Below are 27,419 nucleotides of genomic sequence, written 5' to 3'. Positions count from 1 at the left end.
TTCAAAGTTATGCATGCATAGCCAGTCCATACCTTTTGGGAAGTGGGCAGATTGCAGAACTCCTTAGTTATATCTCCATAACCAGACATCAAGACCTGTCTCAGCATTGCTATAATCATTTCATACCTGACCATGGAGATACCACCATGCTTCCCATGCTTCATGAGGAGTGGGCAGGATCATATAACCAGATGTTTCTATGATCCTGCCCATTCCTCACAAAACATGGATGGTCATATATGCTTCAGCTTAACATAGAGCCACATGTAGACCTATTATTCTACACTGAGCCATGGAGCCCTTGGAGAGCTGTTTCCTTGGTGTCTAAAACAGGCCTGCAGTGCAAAGTGAAAGGGGAGGATATGTGGCTTTTGTAACTGGTGGACAGTGATCTTGGGTGTTGGGGAATTGCTGTATTTCACCTTGGTCAGGCTCCCTTTTTCTACTTAAAAATCTATTAATGGAATTGAGCACATTCCTAGTTCTTTGACTTAGGTGCCAGTTAATACGAAAGCATCCAGCAAAATAGATGTACTAGAGAGCAATTTAGAGTAAGCTTTGCTATGGGCTCTTACTTGTCCCTGGCCAAGAGAAATGGCAGACAGCTTTTTGGAAAACTTCATTTCTTCAGCAAATTTGTAGAGATCAGCAGCTGGGTCAGTGCCTGGAGAGAGGACGAATATCAGCGGAGTAGTTGCAGCAGACTCTTTAAACACTGCAGAGAGGTTTGCAGTCTGAAAAAAGGAAAAGGAGGGATGTTGCTCTTAGGAAAGGAAGTCTGCTCACAGCCAAGGACCCACACATCTCCTTTCAATGTTTTCATTTGCTTGTAGAAAATGAGGCAGTTGCTAGTTGAACAGAGCAGGAAACAGAAAACACACAAGGGCAGAGGACTATTGCCTAAGCAAACAGATACCTCTGCTGGTCTCCTGTTCTACAATGGTTTCCTACCTGTGGCTCAATAAAACTTTGTCCCAAATTTTCAGCTACAAACTCCTGCATTGCATTGGTGACTTTGTCCCCTCGCAGGCAGCGCAGAACCAGCAACTTCTGGAATTGATCCAGTTTGGTATTCCAAATGCCAGGTAGAGGCTCCCTGTAAAACAGGAACAGGTTATATCAGGTATATTATGCATAGAAAATGTTCCAAGTTCAGGGCTAGAAAACAGATGTCAAGGCCCATCGTTTCTCTAGGAATTTCCTGGACAGAATCATCCTTTTCACTTAATTTTTTTTATTGGCATGTGGTGGAATGGCATGGGGGATGAGGCTGGGCCAAGGAAACAACAATATCTGCAACCATTCTGGGTTCTGAAGGAAAAATCACCTGTGAGGTTCAGAACTGTCAAAGATTTTTCGGAAAGCATACAGATTTGACACAAAATCGTCGGCAAAGGAGGAAAAATTGTGCAGGTTGGTTAAGGCCAGGATATCATTCCATGCTCTTTCATATAGCCAGGCAGGAGCTGGATTATCTCGCATGACTTTCACAGCACCACCAGAAATGAGGTATCGCCACTCATCCTATAAGTTGAAAACACGAAAATGTAGGAAGATTGATCTTTTTTCCCCAAATTTCTCTCTGTGAATATTGGCTAGAAGTGGCAATATACTCAATTTATCTTGTTATCAGCACTTGATAAAACATTTACAAATGTAGCTGTGGCCAATCAATGCTATTATTTAGCAGTGGCATTTAGGGGCTATTTGGGGAAATGTATTATTTTGGTAGTCGTCACTGTTGCATTAAGGACATACTTTAGAACAAAGCTGGGCAAATAATATTAGACTTTCCCACCCCCAGCCCAACAGTTTTTCAAGGTGTCAGAAGATAGCTCTTTCTGGGCCCATGTCTGATTTTATCTGCCCCCTTTCTTTTTTTTTTCTTGCTTACCTGAATTTAAATTAAATGGCCAAGGATTCTCCTCTCCCCACTTTCCCAATTAAGTCAGTCTTTCCGTGAAAACAAAGACAACTAGGAATGACTACTATGCCATTGTTCCCATGAGCATCTTGGATCAGGCAATTTGGCCAGGGAAAAGTGTTTGGATTGGGGAGAGACAATTAAACACAATTAAACTTAAGGTGGGTTACTCATTAATGTTTTTGAGTAACTACTTTGTCCCCTATAGCAGCTAAACAATCCTTGCCCATCTTTTATAACATAAGAATGGTTACAAAAGAGTATGTGGGTGTTTCTGTGTGTGTCTGGTGGAATAGACAATCCAACATTATTTAGTCCTTCTCTCCAGAGATTTAAACAAACAGTGACATGAAATAGTATGATCTGCATGTCCTTCTGAGGCATTTACTTGTCATTTGCTCACCATATCTATTTTTCCTTCATTCATCATGATTCGGATGCACACTAGGAATGCAAACATGAGCTTGTGCTTCTCAAAGAGGCTCCGGCATACATTGCTGTAGAGACTGAAGGTAAGGTACTTATTGATATTTGCTATCCGCTTCTTCAGAGTATCTGAAAATAACCACGAAGAGAGCAAGAAGGAGGTAGAGATCACCACAGTATTTAGCACTGAATCACATTCAACTGAACAGCACTATGAATTAGAAACTTGCCTCATGCTTCCCCTTAGTATGATGACTACATCCTGAACACTGCCTGAATTCAGAAAGACCATAAGGATCTCTGATGGTACTTAAAATTTACTTAAAAGGTACTTAAAAACACATTCACGACTGAATTGGTACATCAATTCAGAAGTTAACATCCTTAAATAACACACACATCCAGGGTAATATTAAATTCACATTATTTATACACTTCCCTGAGGTCTAGGGAACCGGCCTAATGTAGCTTTGAGTGCTGAACTAGGACCCTGGGAAACCAAGATTCAAATGCCTATGCAGCCATGGAAACCCACTGGGTGAGTCGCAAAAGCGATGGCAAACTTCCACTGAATAAATCTTGCCAAGAAAAACCTGTGATAGAATCCCCCTAAGTCTACCATAAATCAGATGTTATCTGAAGGCACAAACGAGAACCATCATATAAGGTCTTGTGGCACAGGGAAAGGTATAAATATTTTAATAGATAAAAATGATTTTAAAATTAATAGGGTAATATTAAGATAAGGTGAGAGCAAAATGGCAGCATGGAATCTTGTTTCAGGGACATGTATATATTTGCTAGTCTTGCAGGCTAGGGAATGTTGTTGCTACCATCATCAGTGATACCTGAAATGAGGAATAAAGAGCAAATAATATCTGAACCCAATACTGTAACCAGATTGAGATTCTACAATATTGGCAATGAACTTGTAGGACTTCATTTATAATCTCAATTGAGAGGATGTAAGTATTCTCTTAAAAGATCTTTCTGTGAATTACATTCAAGTGTACTTTACTGGTTCACCAATTCTTCAAGACCAAGACTTCCAATAGATAGATCACAATAGACAGACAGTCTAGACTGCAATGGAAGATAGAATTGGGTGGTGCTTTGGGTGCTAATCCTATTTTAAACTGCATGGAGGTTTTAATTCTGACCATAGATATGTTCTGCTTTAACTGCTGGCCAAGCCATAGATCTTTCTACTAGATATTGACCAGATCTATGTTGTTTTAGCTACATCTCCCGATTCAATCCCTCCAAATCTATCTTGCAAGCCAGATAGCTGCACCCCATGCAGTCTCATAAGAAGTGCTTTTTGCACGACACCTTGCTTGCATGTCATCATTTAGCACTCCACTCCTCAATGCCTCAGTGTGGGTGCCTGGCTTCTGAAGTGGGTTTAGGGCAGGCCAACACAACCTGCCACCTCCAGATGTTTGGGCCTCCAACTCCTAGAAACTTGTCCAATGGCCAGAAATTCTGGGAGCTGGAGTCCAAAACACCTGGAGGCCTGCAAGTTGTGCAGACCTGGTTTAGGGGTTTATTTACTGTTGTGCTGTGACTGTAAACGTGAATTTCAATATTTATAATATACATCTGGTTTACAACATTGTAAATACTGAACTGGATGCCAGCCAAAATTCTTTACAAAATCTGAACAGCGCTATTTATGCCTCTTTAGTCATGATCACAGTATAAAAGACACTGGAGTTTTTTGGATCAGTGAGGTTTCCTACTAAGTTACTAAAGCTACCTGCTCTTTCAGAGTTTGAAATTCCTGTCAAGAATATGTTGAGGAACCATTCCAATGAATACTGGTACATGGGGTCAACATTGGACAGATCTGAGACACAGAAGAACAGGATCTGGGTGCGGACTGCCACTGGTATATACTCCAGCCGAGTGATATCAATGTCCTTCTCTGTCTGCTCAGCTATCTTCACTTTGGCCTGGGAAAAACACAAGACCAACACAAAATGCAGTTTCAGGATATATCAGAAGGAACAGTGAACTTCTGGAACTGCAAATCAGTCGCCAACCTGAATTTCCCCTGCTTTTAGCTTGGATGCCTCCAACACTTTGATGAGCTCCAAATCATCAACAGGGTTCCCCTCAGAGGAGCTGAGACGATAGAGGATCTGATCTTCTATCTCCTTCAGCTCTTGGCGCATCTTGGCATTACTGACAATCAGCTGGTTCTTAGCCTCTTCTAAGTCAGGACGCTCTTCAGCTACTACTTGGCCTAGCAACTGGTCCTCTAAGCCACTGTAAAATAAAGAAATAAATCAAACCCTACATAACTGTAGCTTGGTTTTGACTGATCCTATTTGCAAACCGTCAGCCTACTAAGCTTGTCAAGGTCATAGTTTGAGCTGTCAAGACTACAGTTTGGCGGGGGTAGGGGTGGGGGATGCTGACATGATTTAAGGAAAGCAAGAAAAGATAGAACAACAACAACAACAACAACAACAAGTCTTTATTTGTATCGCGCTTTTCTTCCTAATCGGGACCCTAAACAGGACCCAAAGAATGTACCATTGGCAAATAGGAAATATCAAAAATGAAAAGCATAGTTTTGTTATTCATCAAAACTCACAAATTAATATCTTTATTACTGTGGACACAGCTTCTGCTATTCAGAAATAGAAGAACAAGGGCCAAGCTCTGGCTTGGGATACAGGGAAAAGGTCAGGAAAGCATTATTACCTGGGGGATAGGGTGAAGTTAATCAGGGTCAGCTTGGTGGATAGCTCTGGTGTGTAGTGCGGGTTAGGCAGGTTGGTGGTGATATACATCTTGAAATCTTCATGATACGGAATCACTGTGTCACCTAGTTTCAGCACAGTGCTTCCCTGTTGTTTGTAAGTCTGTGAATCAAAGGAAAAGTTAAAATGTATACAATTCTATGCAGAACAGATAGACCAAATTCTATCTTAGGCAAGTATTATGATCTTGCTAGACTTCTTTTTCAATGACAGTGTGTGAGAGGAACATCAGCACTAACTATGAAGGTCATTTTCTGTAGTTCTGGGGCGGGAATCCTTCATGCTGGATCTGGATCCATCCTAGTGCTTCACAGGCAATCACCCTTACCTAAGAGGGAGGGGCTAGTCCCATGTTCCTGGTGATGGCAGGCCACTGTTTCAGAGAAAAGAAAAGAAATGGCCAGTGGTCTAACACATAAACCACCCACCAACTAAGTAATAAGACTAGGTGAAAGAAGACGCCCATTAAACTTTAGTATTCAGCTTGAAGAGACAAACTAAAGTTTAGATTTACAAAAGCCTTTTGTTCCCTCGAGCTGTTAGAAGAGGAGGGCAACAAATTATTATTATTATTGACACTACAACATTGTATGACACAGCAAACAAGATAGATATGCTGGATTTCGTATCACAAAATCACAAGTCGAACACTTCCCAAGTGTTTAGGACTGTGTGATGTATTTTCAGATGATGCGCACAGATCCCAGTAGGGTGGCCTTTTGCAGATGACAGATCATAACTTTCTCAATGTCTATTGTTTCCAAATGCTGGCTGAGATCTTTTGGCATAGCACCCAATGTGCCGATCACCACCAGGATCATTATTATTATCATCATCATCATCATCATCCACTCATTTTCCTGCAGTGCTTTGAGATCAGGACAAAAAAAGACAGAAAAATTAATTGATAAGATACTGAATTCACTTTAGGAACAAAAGAGGAATCTAAATATGAAAAACACACAACTCCTTATGCACTATAAACACCCTCAACTCCGGGATTCTTCAAGAAGCTATATTAGCAACCAAAGTCAAAACTTTCAGTGTATGGAATTTCAAGTCCATCAACCACATCTATAGGAAAATGTTTCTGAAACAAATCCTGCCACATCAGTAAAGGGTGATTTTACTTCTTCTATTACCTCTTGAAGAAAAAAATTAGAAATGTTTAGTATAGACAATGCAGGGGGTTGGACTGGATGGCCCATGAGGTCTCTTCCAACTCTATGATTCTATGACAAGGCTTACCATAGCCACATCTGAGTGAGATCATACATCTTTCATAATATAAGCAATAACAACTGGAAAAGTTATAACATAAGACTTCTGCTTAGCCTTAGATCAGATTTCTAAGGATTGGGAACTCATCCAGTTCAAATAGACAAATAGAAACATATTCTGGAGAAAATTCCTTCTCGTGTCTTTCTTTTGTTTGCCTGAATGCATCAGAGACACTGAAGATTCAGAAGCCCTCATAGAAGAGACAGGTGAAAAGTGCTCTCTCTCTTTTTTTTAAACCTTGTTAATTTCTCCACACTTTTTGGCTCCTTAGAAACAAAAAGAAGAATCAGAAGAGTGCAATTTTTGTGTGCTTTCAGCCTCCAGAGGCCCTCAGTTGTCCAGCCAACTCATTGTTTTTGCCATCTAATCTTTTATTTTGGCATTTAAACTTTGCTTTCAGCACCTAAACCTTTCATGCTCCTCAAGCTGCATTACCCAGATTGGACACTTAATCCTTCACGTTGTGCATCCCATCACCTGTTCCTCTGTGGCATAAAGTGGGTCCTGATCTGAGTCCTCATAGAATCATAGAATAGTAGAGTTGGAAGAGACCTCATGGGCCATCCAGTCCAATCCCCTGCCAAGTAGCAGGAAATCGCGTTCAAAGCACCCCTGACAGATGGCCATCCAGCCTCTGCTTACCCTCAGGAAGGGTAAGTTGGCCTTTCCCATGGAATTGGTTAAATTGTGTATCGGCTACTGGCCAGCCGCCCCTTAACTCCTCATTAGAGGAGAGATCAGGGCTGTGAATAAACCATTTCCGTTAGGGTGGTAAATTCAAAAACAAAATAGATTCCTCCTCAGGCCACTCTCCTGAGCTCAACTGTCTCTGACCCAAGGCAAATGAAACATAGCAACCCTGATAGAGTAGAAAAAGCTAAATGCACTGAATCAAGCCAATCTCTATTCAAGCAGATAGCATCCACTGAATCTAATCAATAAAACCTTCAAATTCAGTAACAACTGAATTAACTGGAGCACAACAGTCTGATCTGAGCTAAGGAAGGACAGATTTGGGAAGGTGGGATTGGCCTTTCCTGTCAAGGTGGTACGTATGATCCACAGATTGGAAATCCCTTTATGTGAAACACAAGAAAGGAGCAAGACTTGGCATGAAGGATGCCACCTCCATACTGCAAAAAGAAAAAGAAAAAAAGAAGAAGTTGTGACTTGGATCAAGCAAAACTGGATTGTGCTAGTGAAGAGTTTCAGGTCCACAAACAGAAAGTTGAAACAACCCAGGATTGATTATAGTTACCTTGCTCCTCAGTCGCAATTATAGACAATCTGACCCACCAACCAACATAGAGGGTGGGCTCAGAGACCAGTTAGTACAAAGGAGTTACGAAAGAGAAAAACTGATGGCAGAAGGATGACACACCGTGTCCTGATGCAAACTCCTCAGTGGTAATCTATCTCTTTCATTTACTTATGATTCACACATGTTGTTCTAAAGTCATGACTTAAAATGCAAGACTGGAATGAGTCATTTTGCCCTGATTCTAGGATACCCCTGACACCATCCAGTGATGGCAGAAGAAAGATCACAAAAGCCACTTAATCTCATAAAGGATTTATGAGAGTTTGGATTCATAATTCAAATAAGCAACATGTTACTCAGCACTAGTTATTCTTCAAGAGTAGTTTTCTACCCACTATTCGTGAGCAATGAGTTTCATAATGTATTATTGGCATTTTACTTTCAGCTTTATTTTTATTGATGTCTTTTCCCCAGGACTAAAATGACCAAAATGTCTCAATAGTTTGAAATATCTCACATTTCTGAAATGATTAAATAAAATGTTACTCATTGTGAAAATGATCTGCTGCTAACAGTGAAATTGTTCATGTTTAACACTTATGATGTTCAGCCTCTAAAGAGGCTGTGTCTGGTTACAAGAACATGATCAGAAGCTTCTCCGATTGCCTCCCTCCATACAGCAACAGAATAGCAGGGGCTGCCATGACTAAATGGCAAGTTGTGGGAGAGCAATAGTTGTGTGGAGGGCAGAAGAGAATACCAATATCCCTAATGGAAAAAGCCCTAAATACAGAGGCATAAGATGGGTTTACATCTGTAAATGGCACTAACAGGATGCTAGCCAACATGGGTAATGCAATGCATAATTTCCAAGCTCTAAGACACCTCTCCGCACACGGATGTGATAGGGCACCTGTTTCAGCAAGACAGGTTCAAGAGCTGGGTCCAGTTCTTCCCCTACATTCTCCAGGAGAAATGGCTTTCCAAAACGAATAGCATTTTCCAAGCTGCGCAGGAAGTCCCGGTCACTCAACTTAGATGTATCTAAGCCAGAATCTTTCTCCTAAAAAAAAAAGAAAAGAAGACAATACAAAGCAACTCAGCACTTCTGACAATAGGGGTATATCCATCTTGAAAATGAAAGACAAAGATAATTAAAACTGAAGTCTGAAAAAGCTACTTTTTGGGACATGCTAGTTTGGGATTCTGGGATCAGAAGTCTGAAGAGAAACTTTCTAAGCTCTGACATTCATATAGATCAGGGTTCTCAAACTTTTTAAACAGAAGGGCGGGTCATGGTCCCTGAGACTGTTTGAGGGCTGGTCTATAGTTTTTTTTTTTAAAAAAAAAACCATGAATGAATTCCTATGCACACTGCAGAAGTCTTATTTGTAGTGCAAAAAAATTATGAAAGAACAATAAAAGGTAAAGGTTTCCCCTTGACATTAAGTCTAGTCATGTCTGATTCTGTGGGTTGGTGCTTATCTCCATTTCTAAGCTGAAGAGCCATCATTGTCCATAGATGCCTCTAAGGTCATGTGGCCAGTATGACTGCATGGAACGCCGTTCCCTTCCCAGCAGAGTGATACCTATTGATCTACTCACATTTGCATGTTTTCGAACTGCTAGGTTGGCAGAAGCTGGGGCTAACAGTGGGAGCTGACCCTGCTCCTTGGATTTGAGCCGACCTTTTGGTCAGCAAGTTCAGCAGCTCAGCAGTTTAACCCACTGCGCCACTGAATTAATATTTAAAATGAAGAACAACTGCAACTAACACAAACTTACTAGTATTTCAATGGGAAGTGTGGGCCTGCTTTTGGCTGATGAGATAAGTTAATTAGGAGTGGTGTTGTTGTTGCTCCTGCTGCTGCTGCTTTTGTTGTTGTTGTGCACCTTCAAGTTGTTTTAGACTTAGGGTGACCCTAAGTCTGAAGTTTAGGGCGGGGGGGGGGATTAACTTGGAGGGCTCTATCTAGCCTGCGGGCCTTAGCTTAGGGACCTCTGATATATATGATCGGATTCTAAATACAGTAAAACCCCGCTCGTTCGAGCCCCGCTCGTCTGAGCCTCCGTGCAATCCGAGCAGGTGAACGGGAGGGCTGCAAAGGCCCTCCCCGTTCACCTGCTCGCTGGCGTACGTGTTGCTAGGTAGATAGCAAGCTACCTAGCAACACACACGGGGCGCTCGCACCTTGGGAGGTGGCCCCTGAGTGTTGCTAGGTAGATAGCAAGCTACCTACCAACACGCAGGGGGCACCTCCCAAGGGGCGATCGCCCCGTGCGTGTTGTTAGGTAGCTTGCTATCTACCTAGCAACACGCACGGCTGGCTCCTTCGCCACACCGGGCGCTGGTGTTGCCGGCCCCGGTGTGACAAAGGAGCCGAGGCACGGGCGGGCGGGTGGGTGAACGGGGAGGGCTTTTGCGGCCCTCTCCATTCACCCACCTGCCGAACGAAGGGGCTTTCTCCCTTTGGCGGAGGCTTGGAGCCAGGGAAACGGGAGTCGCTTCCCTGGCTCCAGGCCTCTGCCAAAGGGAGGGAGAACCCCTTCGTTCAGCAGGTGCTCCCAACCGTGGGGAGGCCCCTCCGTGGGGACGCAGGCTGGATCGGGAGGCGCTGCAAGCACCTCCCGATCCAGCCTGCGTCCCCACGGAGAGGCCTCCCCACGGTTGAGACGAGGGCTGGATCGGGAGGTGCTTACAGCACCTCCCGATCCAGCCTTCATCCCCACGGAGAGACCTCCCTTGGTTGGGACGAGGGCTGGATCGGGAGGTGCTTGCAGCGCCTCCTGATCCAGCCTGCGTCCCCAGGGAGAGGAAGCCTGGTAATCCGAGTGATCCGGGTTGACCGACCTGAGGTCCGCCCGTTTAACCCGGACTACCGGGGTTCTTCTGTATAAACATTTTCTAATGAACTATAAATTCATTTTCTAATGAACTGAATATAGCAGGTGTTCATTTAAAACTAGGCCAACATGACATTGTTTTAGGTGATTCAGCAAAGCATGAAAGCAATAAAAAGAAATGCTTGTATTGGGAGCAAACTGGCTAACACTACACTCCTGATTTTTTTTTTATATTTTAAAAAAATATATATTTTATTGAAATTTTACCTTATAAGATAGAGTAAATTAACATTGAAAGAGTGAGAACATTGATTGTATCGAAAGTAGGAAAACTGAGATTTAAAAAGCATCAAAAAGGGAGAGAGAGAGAGAAAAAAAACCAAAAAACAAAAACAAAGCTAAAATGTCCATATTTATATAAAAAAAGAAGAAAAAATCTGAACAAATGGCGATATAAAAATGCAAAAGTACTTGGCAAGGAAACACACCAAAAAGCAAAAGCAAAAAAGCATTAGCACTGGCATTAAACACTTCAAATAAAATTGCTAGGTTAGAGGCAGCTGACATTGGTAATGTTCTAACAAAGAACTGCCAAAAACTGTTATAGTTAAACTAAACAATCATTGTTGTTCCAGTACGACAGTTGGAAAATAAAATAATAATAGTAGTAGAAGTAGTAATACTAATAGTCAGGATTTCCAAGCAGTATGTCATCATTTAGTTAACAGAGAGATATAGAAGAATAATATAACGTGCATTTATGATAAGTCTATATTTCATTAAGACTAGTAATAAATCATGTTCTTACTCCTTGAATAGTATATTTTTGCTTTTTAGTACATTAAGAATATTTATTAATGTATTTCCTTAGATGGTAGAATATAAATTCCTGCATTTCAGGCAGAATTATCCTATAATCTGTTGTATCACTTTTTTATTTTAGAAATGTTCTTTTATTAAATACTAGCTGTGCCCGGCCACGCGTTGCTGTGGCGAAGTCTGGTGGTCTGGGAAATAAAGTATTGAGGAACTGGTGGTAGTTAAGGTAAAGGGTAAACGTTTTCCCCTGACATTAAGTCCAGTCGTGTCTGACTCTGGAGGTTGGTGCTCATCTCCATTTCTAAGCCGAAGAGCCAGCGTTGTCCATAGACTCCTCCAAGGTCATGTGGGATGACTGCATAGAGCGGCGTTACCTTCCCGCCGGAGCAGTACCTATTGATGCACTCACATTTGCATGTTTTTGAACTTCTGGGTTGGCAGAAGCTGGGGCTAACAGTGGGGGCTCTCTCCGCTCCCCCAATTCAAACCTGCAGCCTTTTGGTCCAGAAGTTCAGCAGCTCAGCGCTTTAACACGCTGCGCCATCAGGGGATATTATTTCCTAAAGGTTGTGAATATACAATATTTCTGATTGGTTTTTTTTTGTTTGTTGGAGGCAAGTATGAATGCTGCAATTAGGAAAAATGATTAGGATGTAATGGCCTTGCAGCTTTAAAGCCTGGCTGCTTCCTCCCTGAGTGAATTTTTTGTTGGGAGGTGTTAGCTGGCTCTGATTCTTTCCTGTCTGGAATTCCCTTGTTTTCAGAGTGGTGTTATTTGTAATATTTTATGTGCTTCTACTGTCTGTGGCCCTGAGAAAACAGAGGATTTTCCAGACTTTGATGATGGGAATACTTTGTTGGGAGGTGTTAGATGGCCCTGATTGTTTCCTGTGTGGAATTCCCCTGTTTATTTACTGTCCTGGTTTTAGAGATTATATTGTTCTGCATTATTCTATCCCAGTAATTATTTCATATTAAAGTAGAATCTCACTTATCCAACATTCACGTATATAATGTTCTGGATTATCCAACGCAGTCTGCCTTTTCATAATCAATGTTTTTGTAGTCAGTGTTTTAAATTCATTGTGATATTTTAGTGGCAAATTTGTAAATACAGTACAGTAGAGTCTCACTTATCCAACATAAACAGGCTGGCAGAATATTGGATAAGCGAATATGTTGGATAATAAGGAGGCATTAAGGATAACCCTATTAAACATCAAATTAAGTTATGATTTTACAAATGAAGCACCAAAATATCATCTTAGACAACAAATTTGGCAGAAAAAGTAGTTCAATACACAGTAATGCTATGTAGTAATTACTGTATTTATGAATTTAGCACCAAAATATCACAATATATTGAAAACATTGACTACAAAAATGCATTGGATAATCCAGAACATTGGATAAGCGAGTGTTGGATAAGTGAGACTCTACTGTAATTACTACATAGCATTACTGCGCATGGAACTACTTTTTCTGTCAAATTTGTTGTATAACATGATGTTTTGGTGCTTAATTTGTAAAACGATTACCTAATTTGATGTTTAATTGGCTTTTCCTGAATCCCTTCTTATTATCCAACATATTCACTTATCCTGCCGGCCTGTTTACGTTGGATAAGTGAGACTCTACTGTATATTGATAATCTTAAATTATCTGCTTAGAACTGGATTATATGAGGCTCCTTCTTCACAGCTGGATAAAATGCACACTGAAGTGGATTATATGGCAGTGTGGAGTCAAGATAATCCAGTGCAAAGCAGATAATATAAGATTATAAATGGGTTATATAGCTGTGTAGAAGGGCCTTGAGTCTACACTGCCATATAATCCAGTTAAAATCAGATAATCTGTGGAAGAAGCCTAAGTGAGGCCTAAATCTGCCTGTCCCCTAACTGAAACCTGGCTGTCCCTTGGCTGGTTGCTAGGCAACCAAGTGGGCAGAGATTAGCCCTCTAAACTGGCAGCAATTGGATAAAAAAAATTATTGCTCTCCCTCTAATTAGGACTTTATTTTTCTTTTCTTTTTGTTGTATCAACCTGGAGGCATGGATGATGGGTTGTGTTGTCAAATTTCGAGGTTGCGGGGCCTGTACTTTTGTTGTTTTGTCCACTGCCCTGATGCCATCACTCTTTTATATATATAGAAAATAAAGCATAATAAATTATAATATGCAAGCAGTGAGTCAGAGCATTTCTACAAATATATAGACTAGAATGTCTTAATGAAAAAACCAGTGTTGAGTCCATCCTGTTCTAATTATACTATCTATTGTTCCAGAGGTGATTGTTTTTATTCACAATTCACAGTTCAGCACTCTGTTATGATTTTGCTTCACACTGACTGGTTTTCAAATTACAGAATCAGAACTTGAAATTGAGGGACAAACATCCAAACTTTTTATTGAAGATGAATTTTGGTTTTCTCTATCATGACAATCTTTGCATGAAGAAAAGACTAGAAGAAACCACAATGTCAGTGGGGAGATGAATATGAATCTTAAAACATTCAGTCATCATACGTTCAGATAAATAAGGGTATCATCTTTCACAACTACATCTAACATTTCTAAATTGGAAATTGTAGGTATGAGATGTAAATACAAGAGTTTATATGAATGGGCCTTTAACATCAGAGGAAAAAGTGAACGTGGTTAGAAGTGAACTTTGTTTCACAATGCTAGAAAGAGAAATACCTACCAAATTTTTTATCCATTTGTTGGCTTGTCCCTGAGGGTCTATGAATAGAGTCCAGCGCTGAGAGAACTGTGTTATCATTCCATTCTCCACAGATAAGGTATCGTTGGGCAGACCTGCTATCTGTTTAATAAGAAAAAGCTCAGTTTTACAGTAAATGCAAATGTCTGTGTGTTTCCCCCTAAACAAAAAAACTGCCCAAGCAGAACACATTTTCTAAACAAAAAAGCAAATTATGCCAATCAAACCAATTTTCATCTCTTCATTTTACACAAATCATATTATTCCTGTTATTGATGGGAAGATAAAGAGCTAAGTATGATATTTTGCATTCTGTTGAATGGTTAAACTTTCATTTCAAACAACAACTTGGTGCATGCCTACAATGAAAGTAGGATCAAGGAAACAAGGACATGTTTGCAAAGTTTTCATACATTGGACTGAACTATGTCAATAAATTTAATTCTGACAAAATCCCAGGACATAGCATTTCAACTACAGCAACTTATGGCCAATACTGATAAATAACAGAACCCACACTGAAATGCATGTACTGTATCTGTTTTTCATTTTGAAAAGGAGTATTGCTATTTGATGCATACAGAAGTACAGAAAAGAATGAACATTACCTGCCATGATCGTATTTTCACTGGGTCTCCAAGTGTAGTAATCAAGTTTGGTTCTTTAGTATGTGGAACATTATATGAGTCCAGATGATTTAGCCAATCCTCGCAAAGTGCTGTGCGGTAGTGACCCTATGAAGGATAATATTTCATTTCTTATGAAATCAATGCAATTTTACTTACATGAAATCCTAACTATTTATGCTCAAGCCCCCTCTATTATTTGCTCTTGGCATTGAAGGGGAGTTTTGAGGTCTATGTGCCTGGATCTTTTATATTCAAATCTCCTTGGGCAGCAACTGTCTGATGATGTTTCTGTTTGGCGAATGGGCTTAATAACAAAAGACCCTCACCACAAAAGCATACAGCAGAGTAGCTTATTTAGCAGCAGCAGTGTGACCCAGAACCAGTAGCCAGTATAAGACGAAATAAGAACACACAGACTATTGTTATCTTCCTTCTGATGCTTTTCTTGTGGAAAAATAATATGGTTGTACTATTTACAAAAACAAGGTTTTCATAACATAGCATAAGCAAAGTTCTTTATACTTCCTTGTTATATTTTTGCTTCAGCTTCTTGCCTTCATGCTGGGCTTCTCTCTCATGCAGATAAAGAACATACAAACTTCCAACTGAAGCAGCTCTCTCCTTGGAGCAGTCAAAAACAGCACTCTTTACACTGAGGCATTCTTCACACAGAAGGAAGTCTTCACACAGGAGAAGTGAGTAACTCACAGGCACACCTGCTTATATTACCCTACTGGTTTTGCTTAGTCATTGCATCATTTTAACACTTTCAATGCCTGTATATCTTTTTTGCAATTAAAAATACACTGTTAATTTTAATATTTCTGACAATTTCACTTTTCAGTTCAATTAAGACATTACAGCTGAATATTTGCATGTTATCATTTCATTCACAGATCCCCTGCATTTTTTTTATCTTGGCCTTACTGGTAACAGAGATGGAGATCTTACATCCGAAGAGGTAGCTACAGAGATGTAACTATGACATCTCTTGATGCTATCCTTTAAAATCTACCTTTAAAGCCTTATGCCCACCTCCCAATATGGTAATTTTCAAATTGCTGGCTAGTGAGGCAAGGAATAAAGATGTGGGCAGTTCTATCCCTGTTGTAGGATGTGCTGAAACAGATAATTGCAGTTTCTTGCAGGATTCTATCAGGATGCCGTTGTGTATGCCTATCTTAATGCACCCTATGATCGGGAGAAGGCTGAACATGTCATTACTCACCACTTCATTCTTTGGTGCCTTAAAATGGCTGTGTTGGGGGGTTGCATCACTTCCACAAAAGTAGGATTTGTGGAAAACTTTTGCTTGGTGTGATTGTACAGCAATGATAAGGACAGGTTGCTCACCTGTAACCATGTTTCTTCGAGTGTACTCTGTGAATTCACACTAATGGAGAAGCTGCGCCTGCGCAGGTTCCGACGGAAACTCTTCCAAGCTGAAGTTCAAATTTTGGCGGTAACCACGCCCCCCCTTCCCAAGGGGCATATAAGGCGGCCCCAGGCGCCCGCTCTCCAGTTCCTACGCCGCCAAGGCAACGAGAAAGGGAGAGGTTTGCCAGAGGGGAAGGAAGGGCGGGTTTGTGTGAATTCACAGAGTACACTCGAAGAAACATGGTTACAGGTGAGCAACCTGTCCTTTTTCTTCGTGTACTCTGTGAATGCACACTAATGGAGACTGACACGCTAAGGTCCCAGATGGTGGGACAAGGCAAATTCGACAATCAGTGAATGTCCAAACACATATTTATTAGGACATAATGAGATAACAGTCCCAAGAGACCAGTGCAATAAATTGTCCGAAAGGACCAGTGCAATGCAAACATGAGCATAGTAGAAGAGGAAACATAACATAGAAATTATTCAATAAACATGATAGAAAAACACGCAATTGCGTATAGTGCATATAAGCGCTCTCCCAGGGGGGAGAGGGGAAAGAACATCATAGCCTTTGACATATCCGCCAGGATCAATAAGGCGGTACAAAGCAACAGAGCAACTGCTCAACACAATCAGGGAAAAACATTTCCCTAGAGGTAGGTATGGGGAAAAAGACCGGCCCAACTTGAAGGAGAGGTATAGAGAGTCACCTGCGGGTGAATATAAGGAGAAAAGACGTTTGAGAGTCAGGAGAGGCAAGGTGAGAGTACTGATCTTGCAAAGGCCGAGTCCTTTAAGGTTTTATTGTCCAGCCTGTAGTGAGAGACAAACGTAAGAGGGTTTGACCAGATAGCCGCTTTGCATATGGAGTCAAGCGGAATACCCCTAAGGAAGGCGGTTGAAGCCGAGAGGCCCCTAGTCGACCTCGGGCGGATGGATGGAGGAGGAGGTCGCTTCGCTAGTTCGTAGGCCAACTCAATGGCCTGAGCAATCCAGTGGGACAGTCTTTGGGAAGAGATGGGATTACCCAACTTGTCCTGGGCATAGGCGACAAAGAGTCTTTGTGTCTTACGGATGTCCTTGGTACGGTCCCTGTAGAAGAGAAGTGCCCTTCGAACGTCAAGAAGGTGCAGTTTTTGCTCGAGAGGAGAGGAGGGGTTAGAGAAGAAAGCTGGTAGGACAATGTCTTGGTTGAGGTGGAAAGCTGACACCACCTTAGGGAGAAAGGTAATGTCCGGGCGAAGAACAGCGCGGTCATGGTGAAAACGTAGATAAGGCTCGTCGACCCTGAGAGCAGCAAGCTCGGATGGCCGTCGTGCCGACGTGATCGCCACTAGAAAGGCCAACTTCCAGGAAAGCAGACGGAGATCGGTCGAGGCAAGCGGTTCGAAGGGAGTAGAAGTGAGTTGAGAAAGTACAAGTTCTAGATTCCAGCCCGGCGTAGGTGGTAGCGACGGGGGGCAGATGTTATTGTAGCCTCGGAGAAAAGTTTTGATCAAGTGGTGAGAGAAGAGAGATGGCTGACCGTGGCGTTGAAAGGACCAGGAAAGAGCTGCCAGATAAGCCTTAATAGAAGCGAGAGAGAGTTTCTTCTCGACGAGGGTCATGAGGAAGTCGAGGACCACCGATACCGAGGTCGGAAAGGTGTCGATGTTACGGGATCGAAGGAAGGCGTGAAAGCGAGAGAGTTTATAGGAATAAGCCTTGGTAGTAGACGGCTTATGAGCTGCCCGAAGGACGTCTTGCAGGTTCTGCGGAAGGGAGGCTAGGTAAGAATCCTCCATGCAGTGAGATGAAGGGAAGGGAGGTCCGGGTGAAGAATTTTGCCGTCCTCCCGTGAGAGAAGGTGCGGCGAGGGAGGCAGAGGGCGAAACGTTCCTCTGGAGAGACGAAGAAGGGCTGGATACCACGGTTGGCGGGGCCAGGCCGGAGCTATGAGAATCGCTGTGACCGAGATCGAGAGAAGTCTTTCGAGAACTTTCGGTATGAGGGGAATCGGTGGAAAAAGATAAAGCATCTCCGCCGACCAGTCCAGTAGAAAGGCATCCCCTAGACAGCCGGGGAAGGAGTTCGGGGGCAGTCTCGCTCCGTAGCGGGGTAGCTGAGCGTTGTGGGGAGACGCGAAGAGATCCAGAGTAGGGCGTCCCCAGTGGAGGAATAGACCGTCGAGGATCTCGGGATCGAGCTTCAACTCGTGAGAGGAAGATGTCATCCTGCTGAGGGCATCTGCTAGGTCGTTTTGGGCGCCCGGCAGGTGGATTGCAGAGACCTGTACGTCGTGGGCTATGCACCAAACCCAGAGACGGGAGGAGAGGAGCATCAATTTCCTCGAACCCGTACCGCCCTGTTTGTTGATGTAGAATACTGCTACGAGGTTGTCCGATTGAATGAGGATGGACTTGTGGCGGATGAGGCGGGAGAATGCTTTCAGGGCTTTGAGAGTGGCGAGAAGCTCGAGGAAGTTTATGTGGTTGGCCCTCTCGGATGGGGACCAAAGATCTTGAACTGTTAGACCGCTCATGTGGGCTCCCCAAGCGTAGGTGGAGGAGTCCGTGGTTATGGTTAGCGACGGCGGGGCTGGGTGAAATGGGAGGCCCTTGCACACGTTTTGGTGAGACGTCCACCACGAGAGGGACTGGCGGACGAACGACGGTACCGACAAGTACCTGGAGTTGTGGTGGTAGAACGGTTTGAAAGTGTCTATAAACCACCTTTGTAGGACCCGAAGGCGCAGCCTGGCAAACGGGGTCGTGAGAACCGTGGAGGCCATGTGGCCTAGAAGGACTTGGATGGCACGGGCTCTGACCCTCCGGGCAGATCGACAAAGGGCGATGTGGTGGCGGAGAGCTAGGAATCTGTCGAACGGAAGTGAAACAGTCTCTGTGATGGAGTCGAAGAGGGCCCCGATGAACCGGATTCGGGTTGACGGGGAGAGATTTGACTTCTCGGGGTTGAGTTGGAGGCCGAGAGACTTTAGAAGACGCAGCGTGAGGGAGACGTGGTTTTCGAGAAGAACCGGATCGGGCCCGACGAGAAGCCAGTCGTCCAGATAAGGAAAGACCGTGATGCCATGTAGCCTGAGGTGGGCCGCTACGGCGGCGACGACCTTGGTAAAGACCCTTGGGGCCGTAACGAGACCGAAGGGTAAAACGGTAAATTGGTAGGTTTGGTCGAGAACTTTGAAACAGAGGAACCGTCTGTGCGCCTCCCGTATCGCCACGTGGAAGTAGGCGTCTCGTAAGTCTATGGAGGCAAAGTAGTCTCCCCGCTGCAGCATCGGGAGGATAGAGGCAATAGAGACCATCCTGAATTTGGAAGGGCGAATGAATATATTGAGGGCCCTTAGGTCCAGAATGGGGCGTAGCCCGCCCCCCCTCTTCGGGACTGTAAAGTATCTGGAGAAAAAACTTAAAGGGTCCAGTTCGGGAGGGGAGGGACGGATGGCGCCTTTGGCCAGTAATGCATCGACTTCGGCCAGTATTTCTGGGGAAGGAGTTGAATAGAGAATGCGACCTGTAGGTGGGAGGTCCGTGAACTCTAAGGCGTAGCCGTCTTGGACAATGCGAAGAACCCATGCATCTGAAGTAATGGACTCCCATTGATTGTAGAAGGGGGCTAGGCGGTCGGCAAAGGCACCGGAGGGTCGAGGCAGCGTGGGCTCTACATCGGTAGCGGGCGAGGAGCTTTGGCAGGGGTTGGCGTCAGGTACGCCGGTTAGCTTGCGGAGGAGCGGGGGTGGTTCGACCGCGTTGCTTTTGCGGATGAGGTCCCCGACGAGGTTGGTGATGGGTTTGATTATTCGAGCCCGAAGGCCGCCTGAAAGAGTGGTGTCTGAAAGATTGCGGTGGGAAGCGGCGGGAGCGGTGCGGGAACCAGCGGGTGCGCTGAGGTTGCGGTTGATCGCCACATTTAGACGCAAGAATTTTAAAGTCATGATTAGACTTGAGTTTGTCATCGGTACCTGAGTTAAATAGTCCGAGCGCGTCAAAGGGAAGGTCCTCAATGACCTGTCTGGAAGATGAGGAGAGACCCGAAGACCTCAGCCAGGCGTGGCGGCGGATGGATATCGCGTGGGCAATCATCTTGCCCGCAGTATCACCTGTATGTTTCGCCATTTGTATTTGGTGGTGAGCAAGCGAGTCTGCTTCCTGTTGGAGGGTAGTGAGGACGGAGCGGTCTTCGTCCGACATCTTAGCGAAGAAGGGCTGTGCCTTCTCCCAGATAATCTGCTGGTAGGCACCCATGCAGGCTCCATAGTTCGCCATGCGGCAAAGCAAAAGGGCTCCGGAGTAAAGTTTTCGACCCACGGCGTCGAAGCGCTTCCCTTCTCTGTCGGCTGGAGTGTTCGACTGACGACCTGAGGATTGAGAGGCCTTAACGACCAGGGAGTTGGGGTCGGGGTGGTGTTTGAGCCACTCCAAGGTATCATCGTCGGTACGGTACCAAGTCTCGATCCTCTTCGAGGTCGGAGGAATGGAGGAAGGGGTTTTCCAGGAGGCCTGGATAACGTCCAAGAGATAAGGCAGAAAAGGGAGTAGCGTGGCCAGCGGAGCTTGGGCCTGCACCCTTTTGAAAACTGGATCAGACACTGCTTTGGAAGTCTGCTTGATCTCCAAACCCAGGGCGTCGGCCATTCTGACCATTTGATCAGAGAAAGCACGAATATTGTCAGTAGGAGAAGGCGGGTCTGCCTCATACGCATCGTGGGGAGGAGAGAGGTCGAGACCGAGAGAGACCACCGAGGCCGAGAGGACAGAGTCTGGGCGATCAATATCAACATCTTCCTCCTCAGCTCCTTGGGGGGACTGAGGGGGAGAAGAAAGCACAGTCTCGGGAGGAGGCATGGCCTCGCGGGAAGAGAGGGCCGGGAGCCGAGGATCCTTAGACGCTGAGGCCTGAGCCGCTCGAGCTAGGCGAGCCGTTTGTCTGCCACGCTCCGGTGTCGAGGTGGGAGGGAAGAGCTGTTGGCGCGACGAGTGAGGCGGCGCAAGGGGCTCCGGCACCGGCACCCTGACCACCGTTTGGGTAGAGTGGTGGGGTGAGTCCTGCAGCTCCCCGTCAGACAGGGGGTGCAATGGAGATTGAGAAACATCTCTAGGCCTCTGGGCTGGCACAATTGGAGAGGACCTTCTTGAAGAGGTTGCCGAGGAAGATGGTTGGTCTCTCCTTGAGGAGGCCGAGGAAGAGGAGCGCTGAGTCAGCCGTTTCTTTGTCGGCGGTTGCTTGGATGCAACCCTCAAGGACTTGCCAGGTGTGGGAGGAACCACAGCTGAGTCAGATTGCGCTCGACGAGACTCCTCGTGAGCCCTTTTAAAGGCTATTTTGATAGCAGAGGAGGACGGAGGGGAGCCGATACGGGAGTGGATCGAGGTCACCGAAGCCAAAGAGCTCGACGTCGAGGAAGGCCCCACCTTCCCGGAGCGGGTCGATGCGGTAGCCGTCGTCACAGTACACGGTGGCTTGACCGGTTTAGCGGCCCTGGAGGTCTTGGACGCTCTGGACGAGACCGAGGAGGCTTTAGCTGACGGAGGCTTAGCTGGTGGCGCCGACATAGCTCTCAGAGCTGAAGACGACGACGTACCCGACGTCGACGGAGTCGGTTCTGGCGCAAGAGATTTTTCGTAAAGTGCCGCTCTAAGCCTAGCGGCTCTGTTCTTTCTGGCCTGAGCTGTGAGAGCTAGGCAGAAACGGCAGGTACTGACCACATGAGCCTCGCCAAGACAGAAGAGGCACTTGGCGTGGCCGTCCGAGTCAGGAATTTTAGCAGCACACTGCATGCAACGCTTGAAACGAGTAGTAGACATGCGAAGAGTCCGAAGTGAACCTTGCGGCGGAAAAAAAGGAACTGGAGAGCGGGCGCCTGGGGCCGCCTTATATGCCCCTTGGGAAGGGGGGGCGTGGTTACCGCCAAAATTTGAACTTCAGCTTGGAAGAGTTTCCGTCGGAACCTGCGCAGGCGCAGCTTCTCCATTAGTGTGCATTCACAGAGTACACGAAGAAAAAATGTCAATTATATTAATTATGATGCTTTAAATCAGAATTACAACATTGCAATTCTGAATGAAATGCCAGTCACACTTTGCCGTTAAGCACAAATCAGAGCTAACCATGATCAGTTTGCAGTTCCAAATCATTCTTAGATTGGGTTTGCAATGTTGGTTAGTACTAAACAGCATTAGCCCCAATTAATCTAACAGCAAATCACATTCAAACAAAAAGAGGTGAGGGAATCAATTTGCAAAATATTTCTAGCTACCAAAAACACCTCTTAATATGTTATTGCTTTTTTACCTGATGATAACATGAATTCTTGAAGAATTAGTGTGAAACATAAGGAAAAAGACAGCCTCTAAAGTATACATGATTAAACCATTTTAGCACCTCATCAGTGGGTAAATAATCAAATCCTAATAGTAGTGTACAACTGTAAGTTCAGATAATTGATCTAATGACATAGTAAAAAGGTAAAAGTTTCCCCCTGACATTAAGTACAATCGTGTCTGACTCTGGGGGTAGGTGCTCATCTCCATTTCTAAGCCAAAGAGCTGGCATTGTCCGTAGATACTTCCAAGGTCATGTTGGCCAGCATGACTGCATGGAGCGCCATTAATGTCATAGTAGACAGAAAAATGTTGCTTCTGATAGAGACCTTTTCCTTTGAGAGGCCTTATGCTTGATCAAACATAAATCAGGACAAAGCTTAGATATTCTGGAGGGAAGTGTTTCTCTTGCTCACCGTGAAAGGGCCCAAATATGCAATGAAGCCAGCTGAAACGAGCACATCTCCCGCAATGTTGTTGATCATATAATCTAGGTTCTGGACAGTCTCTTGCCAGCGCACCCTTTCATCAGCAAGGCCATTAATTAACTTAGAGGGGGAAAAAACATGCAGATGTTATCATTCACCTTCTTTGTGTAGGAAGCCTCCACTATGTCCCAGCAGAAAATCTGAGAAGAGAACCATGACTGGGACCTTCCCCCCTAGCCTTCACTGGATTATGGGAAATTAAAGAAGAGGCCATAATTTGCATTGTGACCAAAGGTAAAAGATTACAGCAAATTAGGGTGAGTAAAATGTTTGTGACATGGCTAAATTCTTATATTAGAACAGATATTGTATTTCATTTTATTTTTTGTTTGTTTACATCACATTACTTCTCCTTTCTCCTGAGATGTAATCCAAGGCAGTTTATATAAAAAACTATATTATGTTAAAAAGCATACAGAAGTTAAAAAATTAAATGCCAATGTTTTTAAAGTAATGATTATTGATAAAAAATTAAAACATAAAATAAAATACTGATATATCACATCACTTTACACTTATCACAATTAAAACAACGAACATTTTAAAGGCCTGCCTGAACAGAAAAGGCTTACTGTGCTGGCAGAAAGAGAACAGGGAGTGGGCTGGGAGGAGCTATGGAGAAGGTCACTATAATATTGCACCAATGCAGTTCCACCCTGGTCACACCCTGCAGTGGCCACTGAAAGGCTGAGAGAGCAAACACATCTGCCCTTTGCATCAGGCTGGTGAAGTGTGGGGAGGCACTGCAGAAGAAGCTATTGGATAGTTCCTTACACAACAGATAGACTCGGCCTACATTGCGGATTTGATTATTTGAAATTATTTAAAATGTTCTAAGAATCCTAGATCTTCCAGTGCGACTCTATGGTCAACTTTGTTGGACATTGAGCACAGAGTCATGTTTAAAGACTGAGATTACTAAAGAGCTGTTCTCTTTAACCTTACCAAATATTTTATTTTTGATTTTTCACTTTTGTAGGGGCACCTAACCCCAGTGAATGTGGAAGGTTGATATATGGCTGCAAATGTGAATGTATCCAACATCCATAATCCAGCCATATTTTTAATTGGAAAACAGATTATATTGCCCCCCTCCCCCCGCACAATACAGTTTTCAAGCCACATATTTGCCACTTGCTCATATTAGTAACTGGATTTGCAAAGCCAAAATAGAACTTGAATGAGTCGGCTGTACAACCGGCTCTGTCCCTGACCTTGTCAGCTCGACCCAGTCTCTGCTCACACTGTTCACACTTCATCTCCAGCTCCTCTTTGGTAGCTAGGGTGCCTCTATATTTCGCCTGAAGATGGGCAATGCCATCCTCCACTTCTCGTAGACGTTCCTTGGCTTCATCAAGTATCTTCTGTGTGGCTTGTAGGTCTTCTTCTGCCTCCCTAAGAGCTTGCTACGGAAACACAAATTGTTATGAATGCCAAGTTCTCAGGCAAAGAGCCACTTTTCTTATGAAACCTTTTTTAAATGTCCACAGTCACCCCCCCCCCCCTTTTAGGTATATAATAGATGTCTTTCAAGAAATAACATTGCTGTAGTTCTTACTCGCTTTGGCTCCACAGCTTTTGCCACAAAGTGGTACTTGTGCATGGCCCTGACCCACTGGCAGATAGATGTGCAGGCTTTGGACACTTTCGCTATGGCTGATGGCTGAAATTCTTCACTGTCGATATATGGCTGAATTAATTTAATGATAGAATCTGCAATGTTATCCTGAAATGAAAAAAAGAGATAAAAGTGTGAGAAATCCGGAGGGTCAGCTATGACAGCAAAACTCTATAGCAAAAATTTATCAATGTAACATCAATGAAAACATCACTTCCCTTGTATTTACCATACATTTCTCTCTTCTTATTATATAGCCAGTCTTAAGCACTGTTTCCAGATTCCATTAAAATGGTTTATGAACACACAGCAATGCATGTAATATCTGAGCAACCAAGACTCTAATTTAGGTGTGGACAAATCACAGGCCACCCACAGCTCTTCCAGACCCTCACCCCCTGGCAAAAAAGAATGGATTCCCTACTCTGGAAACCTCTGAATATAATTTGTTGCAGTATAATTTGCTGCAGGAATTCCACTGTTTAACATTTACAAACCTGAAGTAGATGCCTGTCCTCGTTCCTCTCAGGGCATCAAAACTGTAGAATTAATGCAGTTTGACACTATTTCAAATGCCTTTGCTCAATGCTATGGAATCATGGGAGCTGTAGTTTTACAAGGTCTGCAGCATACTCTACCAAAGAATGGTGGTACTTCATCAAACTATAACTCCCATAATTCCATAGTCCTCAGCCATGGCAGCTAGTGTGATGTCAAACTAAATTAATTCTGCACTCTCAGACTGTGAAAGTGGGACTTGCCTAATGTCACTCAGTCAGTTTTCACTGCTGAGCAGGATTTGGACTCTCTTGTAGCCCTAATCAAACACTCACATCACTAAGCCACAGAATCTCTCTTGTAAGAACTTTGGATTCTATGAAACTGGTCTGGGAATAACTTGAAACATCATTCCCAACTAACCCCAAAATAAAGAAAATGTGTGGTTCATTATCAGACAATTTGAACTTAGAATCATAGAATCATAGAGTTGGAAGAGACCTCACTGGCCATCCAGTCCAACCCCAAGAAGCAGGAAAATGACATTGCACCCCTGACAGATGGCCATCCAGCCTCTGCTTAAAAGCCTCCAAAGAAGGAGCCTCCACCACACTCCAGGGGAGAGAGTTCCAGTGCCAAACAGCTCTCACAGTGAAGTTCTTCCTAATGTTCAGGTGGAATCTCCTTTCCTGTAATTTGAAGCCATTGTTCCATGCCCCAGTCTTCAGGGCAGCAGAAAACAAGCTTGCTCCCTCCCCCCTATGACTTCCCCTCACATATTTATACATGGCTATCATGTCTCTTCTCAGCCTTCTCTTCTGCAGGCTAAACATGCCCAGTTCTTTAAGCCACTCCTCCTATGACTTGTTCTCCAGACCCTTAATCATTTTAGTCGCTCTCCTCTGGACATTTTCCAGCTTCTCAACATCTCCCTTCAACTGCAGTGCACAGAATTGGACACAGTATTCCAGGTGACCAAAGCAGAATAGAGGGGTAGCATGACTTCCCTGGATCTAGACGTTATGCCCCTATTTAAGCAGGCCAAAATCCCATTGGCCTTTTTGGCTGCCACATCACATTGTAGGCTCATGTTTAACTTGTTGTCCATGAGGACTCCAAGGTCTTTTTCACACGTACTGCTGTCAAGCCAGGCATCTCCCATACTGTTTCCAATTTTGGGCACCGCAGTTGAAGGGAGATGTTGACAAGCTGGAAAGCGTCCAGAGGAGGGCGACTAAAATGATTAAGAGTCTGGAGAACAAGCCCTATGAGGAGCGGCTTAAAGAGCTGGGCATGTTTAGCCTGCAAAAGAGAAGGCTGAAGGAGCCCAGGCATGGAGGGTGGGCGAGCGAAGGAGAGCGACAAAGGCCCTTGCTCGCTTGCTCGCATGCTCTCTCCTTCGCCATGCCAGGCCCTGGGGCTGCCGGGACCTGGCGTGGTGAAGGAGCCCAGGCACGGAGGCGGCGGCGGCGCAGGACTTCTTTGCACTTTTCCTGCCTTCCTGGCTTCAGAGGGGCTGTGGGTATTACAAGGAGGAGGGAACAAGCTTGTTTTCTTCTGCTCTGGAGACTAGGATTCAGAGCAATAGGTTTAAATTACAGGAAAGGAGATCCCACCTGAACATTAGGAAGAACATCTTATTTTTAAAGTAATTTTTATTAACACGCAAAGGTATTTACAATATATTAATATAAAAAGAAGGTATATGGGTTAGGCCATTGAGAGAGGGGTAGAAAGAGTAAAAACAGAACACACACAAAAAACAAAACAAAACAAAAAAAAGGAAAAAGAATAAAGGAGGGTAATGAATATAGGGAAAATGAGGTGGATTAAAGGGATATTGTAACTTCCATCTACTTCACGCTGATGTACTTATTGTCCTTTCAAGATAAAAATTCTTATTTTCTACTTCCCCTTTCTCTCCTTCTGTCCTGTGGAGCAACTGTTTTCTTTGCTCTTCTCTGATTATATTATTATTTTCATCTTTTCTCACTTTAAATATTTTTGATAGGTTGCCAGTCTGTTTGATTCTTGGGTTTTCCTTGACATTTACTCATCAATTGAGTTAATCTATCCATATTCATAATTTCCATTATTTTAACTTACCATTGTTCTGTCGAGGGTATTTCTTTTGTTAGTTTCTGGCGTAAACTATTCTTGCTGCTGTTACTAAGTAATTGAAGAATATCTCTTTGTTTTTCTCTTTCTGTATATCAAACATTCTTAATAAAATATTCTGATTTCATTTTGACTATTATATCCAACATTTTCTGCATTTTCTCTTGAACTTCTCTCCAATATTTTCTTGCAGTTCCACATGTCCATCACATGTGGAAGAATGTGCCTGTTTGAGTCTCACATTTCCAGCATTTCTTTTGTACACTTTTGTAACATTTAGCAAGCTTTTGTGGAGTAATGTACCTGGTACATCAT

At 43.8% G+C, this 27,419-nt stretch overlaps 1 protein-coding gene across 3 annotated transcripts in view; it reads right to left on the bottom strand.

Moving 5' to 3' along the window:
* dnah1 (dynein axonemal heavy chain 1) overlaps window positions 1-27,419 on the bottom strand; it is a 205,563-nt gene that overhangs the window by 17,908 nt on the left and 160,236 nt on the right. Inside the window, exons 57-69 of one of the 3 annotated variants that reach the window (XM_062970057.1) lie at window positions 24,429-24,596; window positions 24,085-24,276; window positions 22,799-22,930; window positions 14,659-14,784; window positions 14,033-14,152; window positions 8,577-8,726; window positions 5,063-5,223; window positions 4,396-4,621; window positions 4,110-4,305; window positions 2,328-2,479; window positions 1,328-1,524; window positions 952-1,096; window positions 576-734 (exon numbers count right to left, since the gene is read on the bottom strand). In XM_062970057.1, the coding sequence (XP_062826127.1) occupies window positions 576-734; window positions 952-1,096; window positions 1,328-1,524; window positions 2,328-2,479; window positions 4,110-4,305; window positions 4,396-4,621; window positions 5,063-5,223; window positions 8,577-8,726; window positions 14,033-14,152; window positions 14,659-14,784; window positions 22,799-22,930; window positions 24,085-24,276; window positions 24,429-24,596 (2,124 nt within the window). Of the gene's footprint in view, window positions 1-575; window positions 735-951; window positions 1,097-1,327; window positions 1,525-2,327; window positions 2,480-4,109; window positions 4,306-4,395; window positions 4,622-5,062; window positions 5,224-8,576; window positions 8,727-14,032; window positions 14,153-14,658; window positions 14,785-22,798; window positions 22,931-24,084; window positions 24,277-24,428; window positions 24,597-27,419 lie in introns of those variants that run through there. The other 2 variants (XM_062970058.1, XM_062970059.1) reach the window with 2 other exon arrangements.

The sequence above is a fragment of the Anolis carolinensis genome, chromosome 2, assembly GCF_035594765.1.
Source record: "Anolis carolinensis isolate JA03-04 chromosome 2, rAnoCar3.1.pri, whole genome shotgun sequence".
Lineage (NCBI taxonomy): Eukaryota > Metazoa > Chordata > Lepidosauria > Squamata > Dactyloidae > Anolis > Anolis carolinensis.
The sequence above is the reverse complement of the archived record's forward strand: the minus strand, read 5'-3'. Positions and strand labels throughout refer to the sequence as shown.